Raw genomic sequence first — 19,010 nt, 5'->3', positions numbered from 1 at the left:
AACCGGTAATTTCACATTAAATTTCATTTTTTTTTGTGAAACTGCTGATTGAAATACCTTCATTAACTCATTTACGCGATCAAACAGTGACAACTTTTCATCAACTCTCATGTCGAATTTGAATAGTTTACTGTAGTGAATGAGAGTTGGTGAAGGTCGATGGGAGTGCGTGAGAGTGCACGGTCAAACGGACATGAAACTCTTATAAACTGTTATCTCCGTTTGATAGAGGCTTAAGTTACAAGTTTTTTTGTATAAAAACTGTGATTCGTGCATACTAAAAGACTGACTCTTTTAGAAGCTCATCTTAGCGGTAGTTCGCGTACGTACCTGTGTTTCTGCGGCTTCTGTTCAGCTGCACACCATATACCTCTGGGTCGCGTGTGATGTAATGCTCCCCTGGAGGCACTCCCTCAGTCGTGCCAGTACTCGTATTTTCCACGTTTACCACCCCTGAGAGGTTAAGCTTCGGTGCTGATGTCATGTCAACGCTTGCATTTAGCTCAGTGAGTAGGCCACGTGGCGTAGTTTGGTCGTGCAGTGTGGTAGGCATGTTATTTGGGACGGTCGGCCAGTACTGACGGCCATATGTTGGTTGACTACCTTCCTTAGAATCTGTCTGGTCAGTTATTCCACCATCTATATCGAAATCCAGTTCGGAGTCCGCCTCTGATTCTGTTCCAAATTTTACATCTGAGTCTAGTTTAGTAATCTTATCACCAGAAGAGTCGAAGTCTTGATGCAATTCAGGTAGCTGTGTTATATCTCCATTATCCTCTCCCAGATCCATTTCCGGGTCCACTCCTATACTTACACTTGTCTTTATCTTTCCTTCGCCAGAGATATCAATGTCCTGGTTCTTGTCCCACAGTATATCGTCCGTGATGTCCGCAACAGAGCGACGAATTCGGGTGTCCGGACCAGTCCCTAGCTGTCCGGTAGTAGTGGCTTTACCATCGGGCTGGTTGGGAAGGTTTAGTTGACTGAGACTGGCAATCTTCCCTGCCCGTCCGATGTCCGGAACGCTTCCCGGGGCACTGTCCGAGATACGGTTTTGCACTTCCACAGCGCTCAATTTATCAATTACTGAGTCATGCATTGCCACTTTCTTGGCCTCCTCCCTAGCACCAGTCTGTTGAGATTGTGAGCTCTTCATTGATCTATATCCTTCGAGGCTCGATTGCTTATCTGAGACATCAGTCTTCAATGCATCGCTGCGAACAGACGGCTGTGCAATGGATGATCGTGACGTGGCAATGGCTTGTTTTGTTGAATCTGTAACATCAGTTTGATAAGTGTTATCAATTTTAGACGACAGTCTTTCAACTGGATCTGGAACTGCTTCTTGTTGCGCCGTAGGTGTTTCGAGAAGTATTTGGTTGTTTGCTACCATTGACGTGTCCACGTGTGCTTCTGTCTGTCTCCCAAAGGGTTCTAACGTGTTTTCACTTGCTTGAGTTCGTTGTGACGCAGCAAGGTTATCCTTCGGCAGTGGATTTGTTGGTGTTCTTACTGGTTCAAGCTGTGAGAGAGCTGATTCTCTCGATAAATGACTTTCTACAGGTTGTAACACTTGCACTTTCTGTTTTGTAGTTGGGGTGGAAGGCGACATTTCTTGTGCATGCCCTAGTGCTAGGTCTTGGTGTAATACATCCGGGGTGTCAGGCTGAGATGTTTGCGGTATTATTAAATTTTCTCCCATTATCAAGGAACCATTATTCTGTTCCTTTGTTCTTGCTCCATCTATTTGAGGAGAGATGTAACTTGAGGTTGCCAATGCTTGCACCAATCCTGGTTCTTGATGTTTCACCGCTGATCTTCCGTATATATGACCTTCTATTGGTGTTGAATTCTCCCGTGTCACAGAAGGATTATAGAGTGGTAAACTTTGTGGTTGCAATAAGCCAGGTTTCTGATGTGCTATAGAAGTTTCAGCTAAAGGTCGTTCTGTCGATGGTAAGGCAGGCATTTGTTGAGCGCGGGCATACGTCTCAGATGAAAGTACTTTCGGTGTTTTTAGAATTGACAAGTTCTGCCCCAATAACCTCGAGGTATCATTTCTTAGTTGTCTGTTACTTTCTCCGTCATATTGAGGAGCTGTATAGGAATTTTCTTTCGGAGGTATTGGCAGGGTATCAGACGGTACTGCTTCCGGCAGGGAGACTGATGATTTTTCAGAAAACGCTTCTTCCAATGGTGGCAAGATTGGTTCTTTCTGTGACAAAGCAGTTGCCTGGTACGGTAGCAGTCTTTGCCTCGGGGGAACTGCCGATTCACGATGTGAAGTTTCTAAGGACGGACTTTGTCTTGAAGGTAAAATCTCGTGTGCAATAGCAGGCGTATTAGAAGGATAGATTTGTATCTGTGATGTATTTCCTCCGTGTTGCGGTGATGAAGAGTTGCTATGCGTTTGCGAGGTTGGGCTGGTTTGAGTGGAAGTGATGTTTACTAGCGGTTCAGGAACGTTGTTGACGAGACCCGGGAAATAGTCAGTGAGAGTTTTAGCGGCACTTAGAATGACGCCCAACAACTTGGCACCTAAAATTGGAAATTGGCTTTGTTTAAAATTTAATAAATTAGGTGGCTCATTTCATTCCTTGCAGTTGGCATGCAGAATTACAAGGAGGCTAATACAACATGGTTTATAGTCACAGCAAAGGCTTTAGAAGGCTCCACGGGCAACAACCATACGACTCATGTCTGTCGCACAGCTTTGGGACGAACAACGGAACCGACTTCATTATCTCTATCACCCTGTATCACCATCACCATAATTATTATCATCAACCAGGACCTGGCAAGGGATGGAAGGGTGGGTGGGGGGGGGTCGATCTTTTCTGGAAATTACCTGCATAATGCAAGGGAGACCTTTCTGCCGTTGATGGCTGTGTAGTATGAAAGGCTGTGTCATTGTTTTGTTCTCCTACATTCTCTGGCGTCAAGGGATGAGGACTGGTTGGCGGGTCTTGTGTTTGTGGGACGCGTAAGGTAGGGACGCGATACCTTGGGTCTTGCTCCGATGAATTGGTGACACTCACATTTTGACCTTGTTATAATAACAAAGGTAACCACGGGTCACTGATATAATCCTATACTCAAATAATAATGCGCGTTCTTATTGGCTGCTGTATGAAGATGGAGTTGCATGATTTGGACTCCGCTTTGAATTTTATTGTTTAATACTTACACACGCTCTGATTGGCTGTGAAATGTGTTGAATTGTTTATACGAGCTGATTGACTCGCGCGCTTGCAACACATTACGGGTAAACTTTTTCGTCTGGGATACACATTTTGCTCTACTTTACACACAGGCAGCCCAAGCTCATTATATATATATAAGATGTAATTTGTCGGTCAAAATTCAAAATCTTCAAAATTGTGTATTTATGAATAAAATGACTCACTTGTTGTGTTGTTTATTACTCGACCGAGTTTGAAGCATTTCGGCTTCATAAATACACAATTTTGAATTTTGAAGGTCAAATAACATATAATATGCTTGGGCTGCCTGTGTTTTAAATCAACTTTTTTCAAAATCAAAATGCAACACATTTCCGCGCGCGTTATAGAATGTTATTACAAGAAACGTTTGTTGCCAAGGTGACAAACGCACGAAACTGCTCAAAACTGTTAAAAAAATTGTTGATTAAAAGTTTTAACCATTTCAACCTTAGGTTGATCTTTACTCCATTTTTTCATGTGGCTTCAGTGAGATGAGAAGCAACGGCAATAAAAGTCCGTTGTCATTATTCCAGCAGTTAGGAAAGTCTCATTATTCAACACTTACCTTCAACTACGTTACTTCTGGTAGGGGATACTAAACATGACAAAGTTATCAGAAATAAAATCAAACATTTCCACCGCATGTCGCGCCACAGGGCGCTACGGCGAACAACACATCTCTCGGGAAAATGAACGGCTTTGATTTGACTAATTTGATTGACTTTTATGACGTCATGTATTGCGATGAATGTTCGCGCGTGCTTCTGCTAAAACTTTCTAGAAAAAAAAAATCAGAATTTGGCTATCAGATAATTCTAGAGATCAGTAACTGTCTCCAGTGGACATGGAACGGCAAAGCCAGCAAAATCGTACAACGTACAACTTTTTTGGCAATTGACGTTGAGCGTTTTACTTCCAGCGAACCATTTTTGTCGCAGCATTTTTGTTGTTGTTGCGAGTTGAACAAGTTTGATGCAGAAAGTAAATGGTTCTACTTTTTGCAGCAAAACTCGGAGAATCTGCCCGTATTTCTACATCAACCCAACTTGTAAAGTGACGTCAGGCATACGCAAGAAGTTGCATAAGCGTTTGTGATTGGTTGAACGTCAAAGTCACACATCAGTGTCACAAAGAAAAACGATGCCGGATCAACAGCAAGAACAAGTCTATCTTTTGCTAGGACAAAAGTTGGTGCGCCGGTAGTAAAACATCAAGCAAGCAACATCGCCTTCGAACTTTTTTTTGCAAATGCTGCCGCACAAAATTTGTACGATTTTGCTGCTCGATTTTTCTGTACCTTAAAACCAATTCAACTCCAATTTATTCTAGAACAATAGGCGACTTGTACGAAATCATGTGACATATGGGGGTGGTACGGATGTAACATTACAAAGAGAAAGATAAAATCGAAGGCTTTATTTTCCCATTTCTATTTACAACATAGAAGGCTTGAGTTGTTTATAAAGATAAAATAAATTTATTTGTAAAAGGTTTTAGCAGGATATGGCGTATTTGCGTACATGTACGACAAAAAAAGAATTATCCGATTGAATACCGAGGAACTGCCGGCGAGGTAGGACCGAGGAACTGCACGATCAAATCGCGAGGAGTCGCCGAAGAATGGTCGAGGAAGTATTTCATACGCATGCGCATTGCAAGCGGAAGTAAGACCGTGGTCGGTATGTTCAATCTGACTCCTCACTGCTGCCATAATCTCCCAGCATGCCAAGCGAGTTGGCGCCTAATGTCTGACCCGAATTCGATTGCTGAGTTCTATTACTCTGCTGAGTACTATTACTCTGTTCGACTGGTTTTACCGGTTTGACGAGCTGTGAAGTATTCTTGTTTTCTCCTTCACTCGGATTAAATGCAGAGGCTGTTGACTTTGCAAGTGGGGTGCTGGAAGCTTTCTTGACCTTTACCAGGGAGGAGAGGGACGTTTTGTTGCTTAGGTTGCCGACACTTTGTTCCCAGACTGGCTTGGCTTTCTTAGTTATCGGCTCAGAGGACATGGCTTCTTTCTCGCCCTAAAGAAATATAAAAGATCAATTTTAGGTGCGAGTGGACAGGATCACATAGTAAAGGAACGGTCCAGCTGAGAGGTAACCGTGAAAAATTAATGAAATGCAAAATGCACACTGGCATGTAAAAAATGTCTTTGTTAATACTAGAAATACGGAATTCAAGCATAAGTTTCACTTAAAACAAGATTTCATTATTTATAAGATGTTTCTTTTTTATATTTATTGTAAGGAATTATTATTATTATTGTTTTTGTAATATGGTTTATTAGAGAAAGTTGATGTGGGGAACCTTGTTAAAATTAAAAAAGAAAAAAAACTATTGTCCCTGCTCCATCTGACTGGTTCAAAACAGAAAATCGCCAATAAGTAAGGGTTAGATATATTAGGGAGCACATTTTCCACATAAATTCCTCAAAATCTTACTATATTCTACATGTTATTACCAGTATGTTTTGTATAGAAAGATCCTATATGGGGAAAGCTATTTGCCACAGAACTATGGGACCTTAGTTCCTTCTTGCATGAATAATTACTTAATCGTTTTGCACTATTGAATAGTAGTTTTCCTGTGCGCTATGCTAAGAGTTGAAACCCTATGGTAATTCTATATATTAAGTGTATGACCAAGTGAGCTACAGTAAACAGATAATGCAGACATCAAATGGTTTGTCCCTTAATGTGGATTATTTACAGGCGTGTATCAAGGTCCGACGGAAAGCTCAACCGTTAAAAGGCAAAAAAAATCTATTAGGATTAGAGATATTTAACAGGCCATCGGCTCTAAATCTTCAATCACATTCTCAAAGATACTTCCAATAGTCACACTGCTTTCAATATTTTTTTTTCGCGTTTTCCGTTAAAAAATCATCGGAGGTTGTTACGTGATCGACCGGAAGTAAACTGTGACAATGTGGCTTTAATAAGAAATGACCCACTTTTTTGCAGCCAAGGGGGGTGGAGTAAGGGCACAGCTTGCGCACCTACCCTATGTACGCGCCTGATTTAGAAATGCTAAGTAATAACAAATAAAGGATAACAAAAATAAGATGCATCATACGAAGAGCTACTTTGTCCCTAAAAGGGTCCGTTTCATTTTTACCTCGGTTAGTATGTCCGTTGCACGCTTTCTGCCTGTCAGTGCGGAAGACGACATGTTCGCAGAGTCGTTGCTATTGTTTTCATCATCACTGTCGCTATCGCTAAGGCGTCTCTGAATTTTATTCCCTCCAAATACCGACCTGTAACACGGTAATTTTTGTGTTTTTAGGAATAATTCCGAAGATATCCATCAAATATGATCTTAAAGATGGCTTGGGTGTAAAAATAAATAAATGTCATAATAAACAAAGACGTCACTCTCTCTAGTCTGACCTAAAACACAGGACTTGGGTGGGTCATAGTATAAATAAGGAAAAGACCACCCCCTATATTCCGACCTAAAACAGAGGACATTTTGTATGTTTTGGTAATATGCACACCCTTTCTAAATTTACTCACTTGACTAAATCGTCATCTTCTTGTTGTTCTCGCTGCTTTCTCTTCTCTTCTTCCTGTGCATAAGTCTCCAACATCGACGCATAATCAACTATCAACAACAAGTAACATTATGAACTTAGTGCATCCTCGGGAACCAAGGTCAGCATATGGGCTGTGAATACAGCGTTCAAAATAACTTTTAAAAAATCTGCTAGATTTTGCCTGCTTTCTGGATTTTGGTGGCGAAAAAAAGCCTGCATCTCCAAGTTACGTAAGGGAAATACAGAAAAACAAGCCGGCCGCTAGCCGCTATTTTGAACCCTGGAATACGATAAATTCAAAAAAGAACATACAACCACCCCACCCCACCCCACCCCCCTCCGAAAGGAAGCAGGCGCATACACAGGGGGGTGCGCGCGCACCCCCCTTGGCGGCCAAAAGGTAGGTTATTTCTTATTAAGGAATCTTCAAATACTATGCTTTTTCCATATGATACCTATGACCGCGCTTCCACCAAATCCTGTTACTGATTTTTATGATATAACAACAAAAGACATAGTCAACTGAACTATCGTTTAGGAAGTTGTTCTTGTTGTTACTCATTGTTCAATGTTCTGCTTTGAATCTAATACCATGAAATAAAGACATGACATATATCTCTTCAGGGGGTCATTTCTTAAAAGTCCAGATAAACCCTGAAACCCGGAAAGTCACCCGGTAAGCTCCCGATAAACTTTACGGGTGTTTCTCAAAACGCCCGCGATTTTTGGGCCCGGTAAAAATCCCAGTAACTTGCCCGGTAACTTACGCGAGCTCAAGAGCTCCCGTTAACTTACCGGGAATTACTTTTAATGCGAAAATTCAAACCCCAAACGACGTTTTTCATATTTTCAGCTGAATTTATAGATCAACCATTCATCTTGAATTAGCCAAGTTGAAACATCCAATTTGGTGTATTTTTTAATTAAATCTCGCCATTTTCAAGTTGTGTCGAGTTGTAGTGAGTTTTCATCACTTGAGGAAACCATTCCACTGCCCGATAAGAAGTGAGCCAATCACCATTAACATCATTTTATGGGATTCCTTAGCAACCAATCAGGTTTCTTTTCCGTCGAATTGACATTGAGCTGTCACCGGGCGCCTAAAAAATGTAAACAACTTTAGAACTTAGAACTTAGAACTATTTACTCCCTAATAGGTTTCACTAATTTCGGGAGGGACAGTCAGCACTGATGTTACAGTCTGCGAAGGTGACTGGGCACCTTAAGCTCACTTATCGCAGGTGCCAATGCCGACTTAAATGAAGGCAGGTCAGCAGCGTTCACTACCTCTGCAGGTAGAAGGTTCCAGGTGCGAATGGTTCTTGGAAAGAACGAGTAGTTAAAGGCCAATATATTGGCCTGTAACTGATGGTACGTCCGGGAGTGTCTTCTGGAGCTACGAATGTTCTCGTTGCGTCTCAAATCATCTGGAGGTTGGCAGTGGATGAGATTGTTATGGAACTTGTAAAGTAGTGTGGACTGGTTTCTTAGCCTCCTGTCTTCTAGTGTGTCCCAACCTAGAGTTTTAACTAACTGGGAGGTGCTTGTGGTTATCCGGTAATCACTGCAGACAAACCGAGCAGCGTTTTTTTGCACTTGCTCAAGACGGTTCACGTCGGAGTCGGTATAAGGGCTCCAGGCAGAAGACGCATATTCAAGCGATGGTCTCACCAGTGCAAGGTATGCTCTCTCCTTTACCTCTTTCGAGCACGGTCTCAGGGTGCGTCTAAGTAGCCCAAGTGTCTTGCTGGCTTTAGAGGTGATCTTAGTGCAATGATCCCCCCAGCGGAGCGATTTATTACATTTAATCCCGAGATAGTCGCACTGGGGTACCTGCGATAAGGCAGCAGACTCTGCGTAGTACGTACATTCAGATGGCTTGCGCTTGTTTGTAACACGGAGGAGATGACATTTAGTTACATTGTAGCTCATCTGCCAATCTGATGCCCAATTTATCAAGTTGTTCAAGTCAGCCTGTAGTACATGATGGTCTTGTTCCGTGTTTATTTCACGATACACCACTGTGTCGTCGGCAAAAAGGCGAAGCCTGGAGTTTGATGACTCAGCAATATCATTAATGAACAGTAGGAAGAGGGTGGGGCCTAATACGGAGCCCTGCGGGACCCCGGAGGTGACGCGGCACGTGGCAGAGTGTGAGCCATTCACAGTTACAAATTGTGAACGGTTGTGTAGAAAAGCTGATATCCAAGTCAGAGTGTTCCCCTTTATACCATAGCGGCTCAGTTTGTGGATAAGTTTTGGATAGGAAACTTTGTCAAAAGCCTTACTAAAGTCAAGCAGTAAGGCATCGACTTGACCGTGTTTGTTTAATACGGTAGCCCAATCATGGAAAGTTAAGACTAATTGTGTCTCACATGACAAACCTTGTCGAAAACCATGCTGTGCATTGGACAAGATATTGAATCTAGAAAGATGTTTGTTTAGGTGGCTCAGGACAATGTGTTCCATTGTCTTGCAACAAAGACAAGTCAAAGAGATTGGGCGATAGTTCGCGGGGTCGGCCTTGTTTGACTTCTTGTAGACGGGTACTACCATCGCTGTTAACCAGTCATTGGGTAGAGCACCGATGTTGTAGCTCTGCTGGAAAATGACTGTTAACATCCCAGAGACCTCCTTCGATAACTCTTTTAGACAGCGTGGTGAGATGCCATCAGGTCCAGGTGACTTAGATGAATCAAGTTGTGCTAGTAGTTTCTCCACACCAGGCTGGAAAAATTCCATATCACTGATGTCTTTGATGTTGCTAACAGAGGGGGTACTGTTAGGAAGGATACCATTATCTTGGGTAAAAACACTCTGGAAGAAAGTGTTCAGTACTTCGGCCTTGTCACTATCAGAGATGTACAAGGAATCTCCGGAGCGCAGCGTTGGTATGCCTATGTTTTCACACCTTGCCTGTTTCACGTAGCTCCAAAACCTCTTTGGATTTTCGTGTAGACTCCCGCCAATAACTGAATCCAGATAGATTCTATGGGATGCTTTAACTAGGTTTACCACCTTATTTCTTTGATGACGATAATGCACCCAAGCAGCAGAAAGTTTGACACAGCTGCGCTTTGCCTTTTTGAAAAGACGGTCTCTCTTACGCATTTGACGCTTAATCGAGCGTGAGATCCACGGAAGAGAAGGTTTTGCACGGGTCATCTTCCAGGGGACGTGCCTGTCAATTGCGTCGATAAGGATATTCTTGAAGGAGGACCAGTTTTCCTCGAGGTTATTGTGGGTGCACTGGTCAAGAAACTCTGTAGTCCGACTTAAGATGTCCTCGCGGAGAGCTTCCATATCAGCTTTATGGTACAAATACACTTTATGGGGAGGGCGGGTGGACTTTCTAGGCTTGACGTTGATGTCAAAGAGAACAATGTCATGGTCACTCATGCCCGCCTTAACCTGGACGTGTGAGACCAGGGAGGGAACAGAGGATAGAACAAGGTCCAGGGTCTTGAGGGACGCTGGTCTAGTGGGAACAGTAACATACTGCGTAAGGGCGTGGTCTCTGATCATGTCCAATAGCTTGTGCATTAGTGACGCGGTGGCGTGGGAAGTAACTTCAGGAAGATCGCATTTCCAGTTTATGTCACCACAATTAAAATCACCGCTGACTACTATGTTGGGATGTGATTTCTTGTTTGAATGAAATAGCTTGAAAAGAGACTCAGACAGGTAATCAAGGCGAATGGAAGGAGAGTCGGGCGGCCTATAAAAGGAGCAGATGTGCAATGATTTGGTTTTAGCAAGCTGTATTGACACCCACAGCGATTCGTCCTCTGAATTGGTTGTAAGGTCTTGGCGTTCAAAGGCTGAGATACCAGATTTGACCGCAATAAATACACCACCTCCCCCTGTATCGCGCCTCTCTTTCCTGAAGACAGTATATTCTGTCGGGAACGAGGAGTATGTTGGATCGTCAGGACTGAGTTTTGATTCACAACCAAGGATGATATCGGGGTCATGAGTAGCAATAATACTAGCAAAAACCGCAGCCCGATCAGAACTCTGGATGCTGTTACAGTTGATCTCCATGCACCGCAGTTTTGCCCTCCGCTGGTTGGGCGGAGCATTCCGTAGGGGTGTACTAGATCTTACACGACCAGGAGGAAATTCAAAGGTCTCAGAAGATGACATTTCCAGGCTGCTGTCAGGTGAGCGCTCGTTTGAATCCAGACTTCCAAGTGCTGCGAAACTATTCCGACCAGCTATGCTAAGATCTTCAAGAGCGTGGCGCGTAGAGAAGTTTGGAGACAGACATGAGCTGCAAATCCATGTTAAATTTGGATTGTTGCTATATCGAAGATATGAATTGTACGACATAGAAATACACTTGGCATGAGTCCACTGACCACACTCGTCGCAGCAAATCGCTCGCTGGTTAGATTTTGTAGGCTTCGTACAAGCACTACAAGGGTATTTAACAGGGCCCGGATTCAGCAAGGAGCAATCAGACGCCATTATTAGTAAAAATAACGTGACGCGTGACACAGACTTGTGATAAGACCGGGGCAGTGATGCGAGGCGATGGCGTGACGACTGCTCTGTAATACATGCAAATGTGAAGCTGCAATTCGGTTCAGTGATTACGAAACTGACGGGCTTGAACTTGAATGAAAATCTCTCTAAATCCAGTTGTTTAGTCCACATTTCGGATCCATTTGCCAGCCTAGCCATGAACAGACATGTTACCATCATACTGAGAGCAATTTGGAGCGCCATATCCACGATGGAACGGATTTAGAACACGAACTTTACAGAGAGAAAATAAATGCTGCCGGCTTGCACGGCTGACCGCAAAGGTATTGGAAGTTTTGCTACAAAATGAGACTTTATCTAAGTAATTGTTTTTTGTCTTTTTTTTTTCGAAAAGTGCCGGTGCCCCAGCAGTGTTTGGGGTACTAGTTGCCTACAACATCGACAAATCTACGATTTTTATTGATATTCAATAATTTTTTAGCCAATCTATTCATTAACTCTGAAAACTATAATTTGCTTATTGGGAACCCGTAAACAACCGGGACGCTACCGCAAGCTTTGAGAAACGCTTTTCCTTGCCTGGAAAAGTATCTTGAAAACTCTCCCAGTAGCAACCCCCAGGCCTTCAAATAAGACCCCACCCTACCCCAAGATAGACTGAAGTTATTGCTTACCGTTGGCGTGTCGTGTGTTCAGGTCTTTTAGCTCTTCCAGTTTCTCTAAAATATCCATCTCCTGTTTAGACTCTTTTGTTCTGTTTTCAAGTGCCTGAAAGGAAAAAAGAAAAACAAAAAATATATGTGAATGATAATTTTTTGAAGAGATTTAAAAAGTTTAGAATTTTTCAGCAAAATTTCAAGGGCTTTAATTTTATTTTTTGCCATAATAGAGGGTTAAGTTACTTTAAATGTACATCTGCAATTGCCCTAGTTCCATAGTCAAAAGCATAGTAGCATACAATAGTTCACAAATACAGGGAATATGGTTGTTTTTGATACGCTAGTTGACACAAATATAGTGCTAGCACTTTTAGACACTCAAATCTCACTAGGCCGACACCCTTAAGTATTTAAAAACTTGACGTTCATTAGTAGGATTAATGGAAAGGTTTATTTCTTCAAGCTTCAAAGGTATCCAGATCAGCTAATGAGAGTGTTAGCTTACAATAGAGAACAAAACAGACAGAAGTTAAAGAAAAGCGATTTTGAAAGTGTCCAAAAGTGCTATCCACTAATAAATACTTATGAAGACTTCAAGTTGCTTAATAACCTTCATCGGGTTGTTGGCCTCCTCCTCCTCTCTCTCTTGTTGCATTTTCTCTTCCTGTTTCTCTGCCATTCGGTGTGCCTGGAAGTTTCTGGTGGCACCATTCTCACAAACATAGTCTGTATTTTCAGGATCAGTCTAAGGAAAAACAAATCAGGATAGGCTATACAAGCTACTTCTAGATACAAAGTATTGGTACCAAGCCATGGAAAGCACTCTTTTCCATCAGCTGAGTAATCTAAATGATTAATTAAAAAAAAAAACTATCCATCAAATATTGCAAGCAAGTATTAAACCGTTAAATGAAAGTGGATTACAGTACTTCAACTTTTTCAAAATTTGAATGACTAAAAAGTACATAGCTAAAATAGTTTCAAACAAAAGGTGATTACAAAATTACTTTTTACTGCTATTTTGAGTACTTTGTGAACAATGTGCCCAAAAACTGCAATAGCTGTATCCCCTTAACACAAAGCATTGTGGCCAAAACGAAAGCAAAAAAATAATAATAATTGGTTAGACTACAGTATATTCAAAATTACAGTTAGTAACCCACCACCAAATGATGACTATAAAATGGCATCCACAAATGACTATAATCTATTTGGTTTTACCTTGAAGGTAATCTCTGAAATACACCGAGGGCACCTAATATAGAACCGAAAGATGTATAGCCCCAAGTAGGTCTCTCCTTGAACTGTTTCCTGAAAAAAGTACAAAAAGATGTTTGAGAGGTGATAGGTCATGCGCACTTCAATCGAAATTTCCCCTTTTTTTCAATGAGGTTTTTTAACTCAAATTGTATAAATCCATTTCAAAAGGGAGAGTGTTGATTTGGGATATAATGGAAGCCACAGCTTCCTCAACCAATATTCTTTTAGCAGAAGCTTATACCATGAAGACAGATTAAAATTTAATTGCAACTCTTGTAGAATAGTTTCTTAGACCCTGTTACAACGTATCTGTTTTCATTTGAAAACGCAATCTTTATGTTTCGTTTTCAAAAAGATCTGCGTCCACACGAAAATGCAGAAACGATACAAAAACGATAAAATGCTCTACAGAGCATGGGTAGACCAGTTATTTTTTTAGGTTTACATCGCGCGTGTATATTGAATTATGCCATCTTTTTCGAAAGGTTCCTTTTTCTTCTGTCCCCATTGCACTGATAGGGTATCACTTTCAAATTGTTCCACTCTGGAGATCATTCTCTAATCGTTCCATTTTCGGTCACTGTTTTCTCGCTCACATGTGGGCTATACTTGTATTTGTAACAAAAAGGTTGCATTTTCAAACGAAAACGGATTATGTGGGAGCAGGGTCTTAAATTAAAGTTGCAGTCAGCATCGTAATAAATACAATAATTGACACAATAAAACTAATGGGGATGCTTGGGATGGTAGCAACGAGTGGAAATGCCCCTTCAATTTGAAGAATCACCAAATCCTAGACTTTGCCTCTGATATCAAACCTCAAAAGTTTTGATTTTTAAATATTAAATTGAGTAGTTCCAGGGCCATGCGGTAGCTCAGTGTCACTGTTCTCTCTTCTCAGGCCAGATAGCAAACACTAAACATATTTTTAAATTATTCATTTAATTTAAATCTACCAAATACTTTAAGACTTAGTATTGTTATGCAACATACCTTTCTTGCATTGAACTTTTTCCCCTTGTAGATATATTCACCACAAGTTGTACATCTATGATGATAATCAGTAAGTAAAATGTAACATGATAATAACTTAACTCGCATAACTCATAAAATATGCATTGATCAACCAAGCCAAAAATTCTCCAAAAATACCAAGGAAAACAAACCTTGAGTTATATATACAAAAACATAACCAAAGGATATCCAGCCAAAAAAGAAGTAAAAAGCGACCATTAATACATCATATTAATTACATACCTCATATTGAAGGGTGCCATGAGACGGACCACATACTGTCTGTCTTTTGGAAGCTTTAGTTTGGGGATTTTAGATGGATCAAAGTCTGGGGGGTAGTATTTCTAGAAGAACAATATAAAAATAATTATTATATTGAACGTAAATTACAGCCTCCAAAATGTCAGTTCTTAAGAACTACTAGCCTAATATTGGAAAACTGAGCGGGTAACCCAATAGACAAGCAATATAGAAATTCATCTATTTTAAAACCACACTTATCTTTCTAACTATAAAAATCAAATGATTGTGGATTTTGTTAGACCATAGTAAGTGTGACAAAATCATGAAACACTAATTCAAATATTGAGCATTTTTGGGCTCATGAAAAGTCACTTTGTTTTGATTTGTATGAAAAAAAACACACAACCTTTTGAGAGCAACTCATGAAATGTGGAGTCTGAATGAATGACGACCTAAACTAAATTTTGTATCAGCACAAACAGGCATTCGGCACGACAAGAGTGCAACATAGGAATCAGGCCTAACTCTTGGGTCCTTGAATCAGAAATATGATCAGGGAACGAAAACTTGTAACACGATAAATGTGTTAGTTAGGCATTATCAGTCTGCTCCTACACAGTTCTAAACACAATCGAAACAGAAAGAGTTAAGCAAGAGTTGAGTTTTCAACAACTGAAGAAAAGGTTAGTAATCTTTATCTGAAAAAAAAAACAAAACCTTAGTGGGAGTCTGCTCCTACACAGTTCTAAACACAATCGAAACAGAAAGAGTTAAGCAAGAGTTGAGTTTTCAACAACTGAAGAAAAGGTTAGTCATCTTTATCTGAAAAAAAAAAACCTTAGTGGGAGTCGGATAACCCCCCAAAAATGTAAGAATGTTAGAGAATCGACGATTCACAACACCCGATCAGAAAACGTAGAGTGTTACTCAAATGTTACTCGAAATCTTAAACCACTTATGGGTCAAATTGACAATCAAAGTTGGAGCAATTTATTCTATTCCAAGCAAATTACGACACGAACAAACGTAGTCAAAACGTGTTGAACAGAAAACTTACTGTACACTGTTTACAGAGTTCACACGGGTGAAGTGGCTCGGTTTAGCAAATCAAGCATTTAACTTACGTTCAAAACTTTTCTTTCAGACATCTTGAATCAAAGTTCAGTCGTCACAATTATGGATATCGCTGCTTCTTTGCCAAGAACCAAGGAAAAAATTAAGAAATCTGGACGAGATTCCATGACAAGTCAAAATCTCCCAGGCGTTGATGCAAACCCGAGGAAGCATGGGTACGGTAACACTGATCTAAAAGATCTCCCTCCCCTCCCCCCTTATATAGTCTTTATTTTCTTTCTATTCCGGAAGTTCGCACTGGAGTCTGGGAGGGAATTATTATCATTTATTGTGGATCGCTCGATGTGTAGTCAGAGAAAGGCATATAACAAACGGATCGATCATTAACAACAAACTCTACTGCGAGGGGAAAAAGCAGTGTTCGCGTGTAAAGGTTCATTTTGTGATCAACGGAGACTGCTGTTTGTCTGACGAGCGTCAAAAGTTTATCTCCACAGCGAGGAGTCGATTTCACCACAAAATATACACGCTACGATCAGACGTTCTATTGATCGGGGACTGTGACTTGAAAAATTGTCATTTCTGCACGAGACAGCACAGTTGGGGTTTTTGGTGGTATATTGCCATGGTGGAGTAATTATTAGGAAGTTGTTGCTGCAATTTAGCCGTGATTTTTCAGTTAGTCGGAGATCGCAGTGGCTATTTACGCTCAACTCTTTCTTCGCTAGGTACGGTAAGAGATAATATTTAACCTCAATTCTTATTTTCAAGTTTTGGGGAGGGATAAAGGAGAATTGCTCGTGGGTTAGTGATTGATTTTTTTATTCAAAACACTAGATTAAAGCGTATTCGTGCTAAACCAAACACTTCCACCCAAACTACCAATAAATCGTTCATTATATTTGTATAATTTTCCTAAATGAATTTGGGATTAATCGTAAAATGGATAGTGGAATAAGTATGAATTTTAAAAAGAGGTTATTTTTTTCATTTTTTATTTGATCCATTCGCTTTGCTGTTTCAGTATTTCATTTACTCAGCAATCGCTATTTTTTATTAGAATATTAATCGTGTTCTTAGGCGTTCGTTTTTGTCATCTGCGTCCTACGCGGAAACTGGGAATAACTCGAAGCATTCGTTGCTTTGTACCTATAAGACAGTTCTGGTGTTCCATTATGTCTGTTCGAACCTTTTTTTCCCGTCGTCTAGCATTTTTTTTTTCTTTTTTATCTTTCCTTATTCGAACAATGCACCAATATGTCAGTTCGAAGGAAAATTGAAATGAATAATGCCATCCGTATTTCAATATCAAATATTGTATTCTCTTCTGTTTAAATATCTGCTTATTATTATTTTTCATTTTAAAATTATAGATTTTTTTAAGTACGAGTCATGCAATTTGACAGATATTTGTAGCCACAATAACGCATGGATAAAGCCATAAATAGTAAAAAAAATATAATATGACGTGGTTTGCCAATTCGAATTCTTTTACTTTGTTTACAATTCATGTTAATTCGATGTCAAAAATCTCCTATATTTGAGTATTAATCATTGTATTTTTTTTAATTATGTGCAATTAAAAATTTAACAATTTCCCCGTTACTTTTTGAGGTAAATCTTAGATGTGTTTATCTACGCCGCTATACACGGCTTGTTTTGTGAAGATAGCTCGAATTCGCCGGCGTTGCTTATCTAAGTATACTAATCTCACTAATCATTAAGCTCGCGTGACTTTTTAATTGCGTGACATCTTATGTCATTAATATGCAAAGTTTTGGCTTTTGACTCTTCCACATGTTTTAAAGTTACTGCGTGCCGTATTGTGTCAACTCGCGTCGAAAGTGGAAGCATGACGGCAAGTATCAAACGTGATAATTCTAGTTCAGATGTAAATATGTAATTATCTTCTTATTAGGGAAGATATGTGTAAGTTTGATAAGAACACTTGTTATACCAAGTAATCATTCGAAGAAGCCATTTGAGAATAACGTTAAAGTTTTCTTTTTCAGAAATGAAATAATCAAATCAGCTTGTGACATGGAGGTGTCTACAGATTCAAATATTGAGAGATGTGGATACCTTATGATCAAACGACCTCCCCATGGGGGGAAGGTCAGGATGAGAGTAAGAATCATACTGATAATACTAAGGGACCCCTATACAATGTTAAGATTGTGATCAAATGATTTTTTGAAAGTAGCAGAAGCAGAGGCAGCACCACAGCGAAGTACATGCATGTTACTTGGAGGGAGGAGGAGGTGGGGGGTGCAAAGGCTGTGTTCACAACTACCCTACACCCCCTACCCTACCTCAGTGGCACACATGTATGCATATACTTTTGTGTTGAACCATGACAAAATTTCAGAATGGGTGGAATAGAAGTACTTCTCAGGGGCGGATCCAGGATTTCAAAGTGAGGGGTGGATAAAGGCCGGATAGGCGGCCTGTAACTGATCCAGTGGTTCTTGGTAAATCACATAGATCTAACAATACTTCAAGCTGAATTGGGTTTGTCGCGTCAGCAAAGTCAAGCAGGCGATGGCACATGAACAGTACCTTCTCCATAGTTTCTTCAAACAAAGTGACTTTTCAATATTAACCCAATCCACCCCCCCTGTATCCGCCCCTGCTTCTTCAATGATATGTTGTTGGAGTCTCTATCATTTTGTTATTATCTATAGTTAAATTAGCTACCCAAATTGTTCTGGAATTGTATAAATACTTGTGGATTAATGTGAATATGTAAGTAGATATTGAATGTAATTTGGGGGGGGGGGGGGGGGGGTCACTGCTACTGTGCTTGAGAGACTAGATTGGACTGTTACTGTGTTTTATCATTTGAAGGCATGGCAATCCAAGTACTTCATTCTGCGACACTCCCCACCAATACTTGATTACTACAAGGACGAGATTTCTGCTCACTCACCGAAAGCAGCCAAAGAGAAACACAGCATTATATTGGATGAGAACGTTGTACATATCGGCCCCACTGACGCATCACGCACTCATCATCACGCTTTCCTGATTGTCACGCACAAACATGGTGCCCTGACTCTGGCATCAAACACTGACAAAGCAACAAAAGACTGGGTTACTTCGTTACTAAAGGTTGTTAAGCTGGCTTTGAGTGAAAATCAGTTGCAGTCCTTTGAGGGAGTGGAAGCATCTGGGTCTGAGGGGGAGATGGAATATGCGGCAATGTCATCCGATACCGCAAGCCCCGAGTCATCCCCTAGGGTGGGGAGGGTGGGGATTGCTGCCCGCCGTGACTCCTATCAACAAGGTGAGAACAGTGTTAAAAGAAGAAATTATAAGTATTGATAAAAAACAACAACAAACAATTCCTAGAACAATTATTAATTAGGCCTATATGAGTAGACATCATTTAAAACAGCGACTAGAACGTATATCCATTTTAATATTTATCACGATTTACATTATAAATAAGTAGTTGCTCTGTCATTCCATCGTTCTATTGCTCCATTCCAGGTTTTCCAGTTACAG

The 19,010-nt window shown here is 40.6% G+C and overlaps 3 protein-coding genes across 4 annotated transcripts in view; 1 reads left to right on the top strand and 2 right to left on the bottom strand.

Annotated features, from left to right (window-relative positions):
- The window catches only part of LOC5522360, a 13,459-nt gene extending 8,970 nt beyond the window's left edge, over positions 1 to 4,489 (bottom strand). For both annotated transcript variants that reach the window (XM_048722540.1, XM_048722541.1), the window contains exons 1-3: positions 3,790 to 4,489; positions 2,849 to 3,046; positions 331 to 2,538 (exon numbers count right to left, since the gene is read on the bottom strand). In XM_048722540.1, the coding sequence (XP_048578497.1) occupies positions 331 to 2,538; positions 2,849 to 3,046; positions 3,790 to 3,868 (2,485 nt within the window). In that variant the 5' untranslated portion in view covers positions 3,869 to 4,489. The remainder of the gene's footprint in view (positions 1 to 330; positions 2,539 to 2,848; positions 3,047 to 3,789) is intronic.
- Positions 4,490 to 4,625: 136 nt separating this feature from the next.
- Positions 4,626 to 15,692, bottom strand: LOC116613343 (splicing factor YJU2-like). Its single transcript, XM_048722544.1, has 9 exons — positions 15,554 to 15,692; positions 14,430 to 14,530; positions 14,166 to 14,220; positions 13,134 to 13,223; positions 12,523 to 12,657; positions 11,928 to 12,021; positions 6,746 to 6,833; positions 6,348 to 6,486; positions 4,626 to 5,251 (listed from the first exon to the last, which is right to left on the bottom strand). The coding sequence occupies exons 1-9, from the start codon at positions 15,575 to 15,577 to the stop codon at positions 4,910 to 4,912; spliced, it is 1,068 nt and encodes a 355-aa protein (XP_048578501.1). The 5' UTR covers positions 15,578 to 15,692; the 3' UTR covers positions 4,626 to 4,909.
- On the top strand, positions 15,586 to 18,827 carry LOC125560743. The gene is made up of 3 exons (XM_048723076.1): positions 15,586 to 15,718; positions 17,516 to 17,630; positions 18,351 to 18,827. The coding sequence occupies exons 1-3, from the start codon at positions 15,606 to 15,608 to the stop codon at positions 18,825 to 18,827; spliced, it is 705 nt and encodes a 234-aa protein (XP_048579033.1). The 5' UTR covers positions 15,586 to 15,605.
- Positions 18,828 to 19,010: the final 183 nt, after the last annotated feature.

Source organism: Nematostella vectensis, chromosome 15 (assembly GCF_932526225.1).
Source record: "Nematostella vectensis chromosome 15, jaNemVect1.1, whole genome shotgun sequence".
Classification (NCBI taxonomy): domain Eukaryota; kingdom Metazoa; phylum Cnidaria; class Anthozoa; order Actiniaria; family Edwardsiidae; genus Nematostella; species Nematostella vectensis.
This window is presented reverse-complemented; position numbering and strand designations above follow the sequence as displayed.

Coding starts and splice junctions, on each gene's coding strand:
- LOC125560743 (XM_048723076.1), top strand. CDS start 15,606: ATGGATATCGCTGCTTCTTTGCCAAGAACCAAGGAAAAAATTAAGAAA. Junction 15,719..17,515: donor GCAAACCCGAGGAAGCATGG/GTACGGTAACAC, acceptor TTTCTTTTTCAG/AAATGAAATAATCAAATCAG. Junction 17,631..18,350: donor GGGGGAAGGTCAGGATGAGA/GTAAGAATCATA, acceptor TATCATTTGAAG/GCATGGCAATCCAAGTACTT.
- LOC116613343 (XM_048722544.1), bottom strand. CDS start 15,577: ATGTCTGAAAGAAAAGTTTTGAAC. Junction 14,531..15,553: donor CTGAAAGAAAAGTTTTGAAC/GTAAGTTAAATG, acceptor TTGTTCTTCTAG/AAATACTACCCCCCAGACTT. Junction 12,658..13,133: donor TTTCAGAGATTACCTTCAAG/GTAAAACCAAAT, acceptor GTTTTTCCTTAG/ACTGATCCTGAAAATACAGA.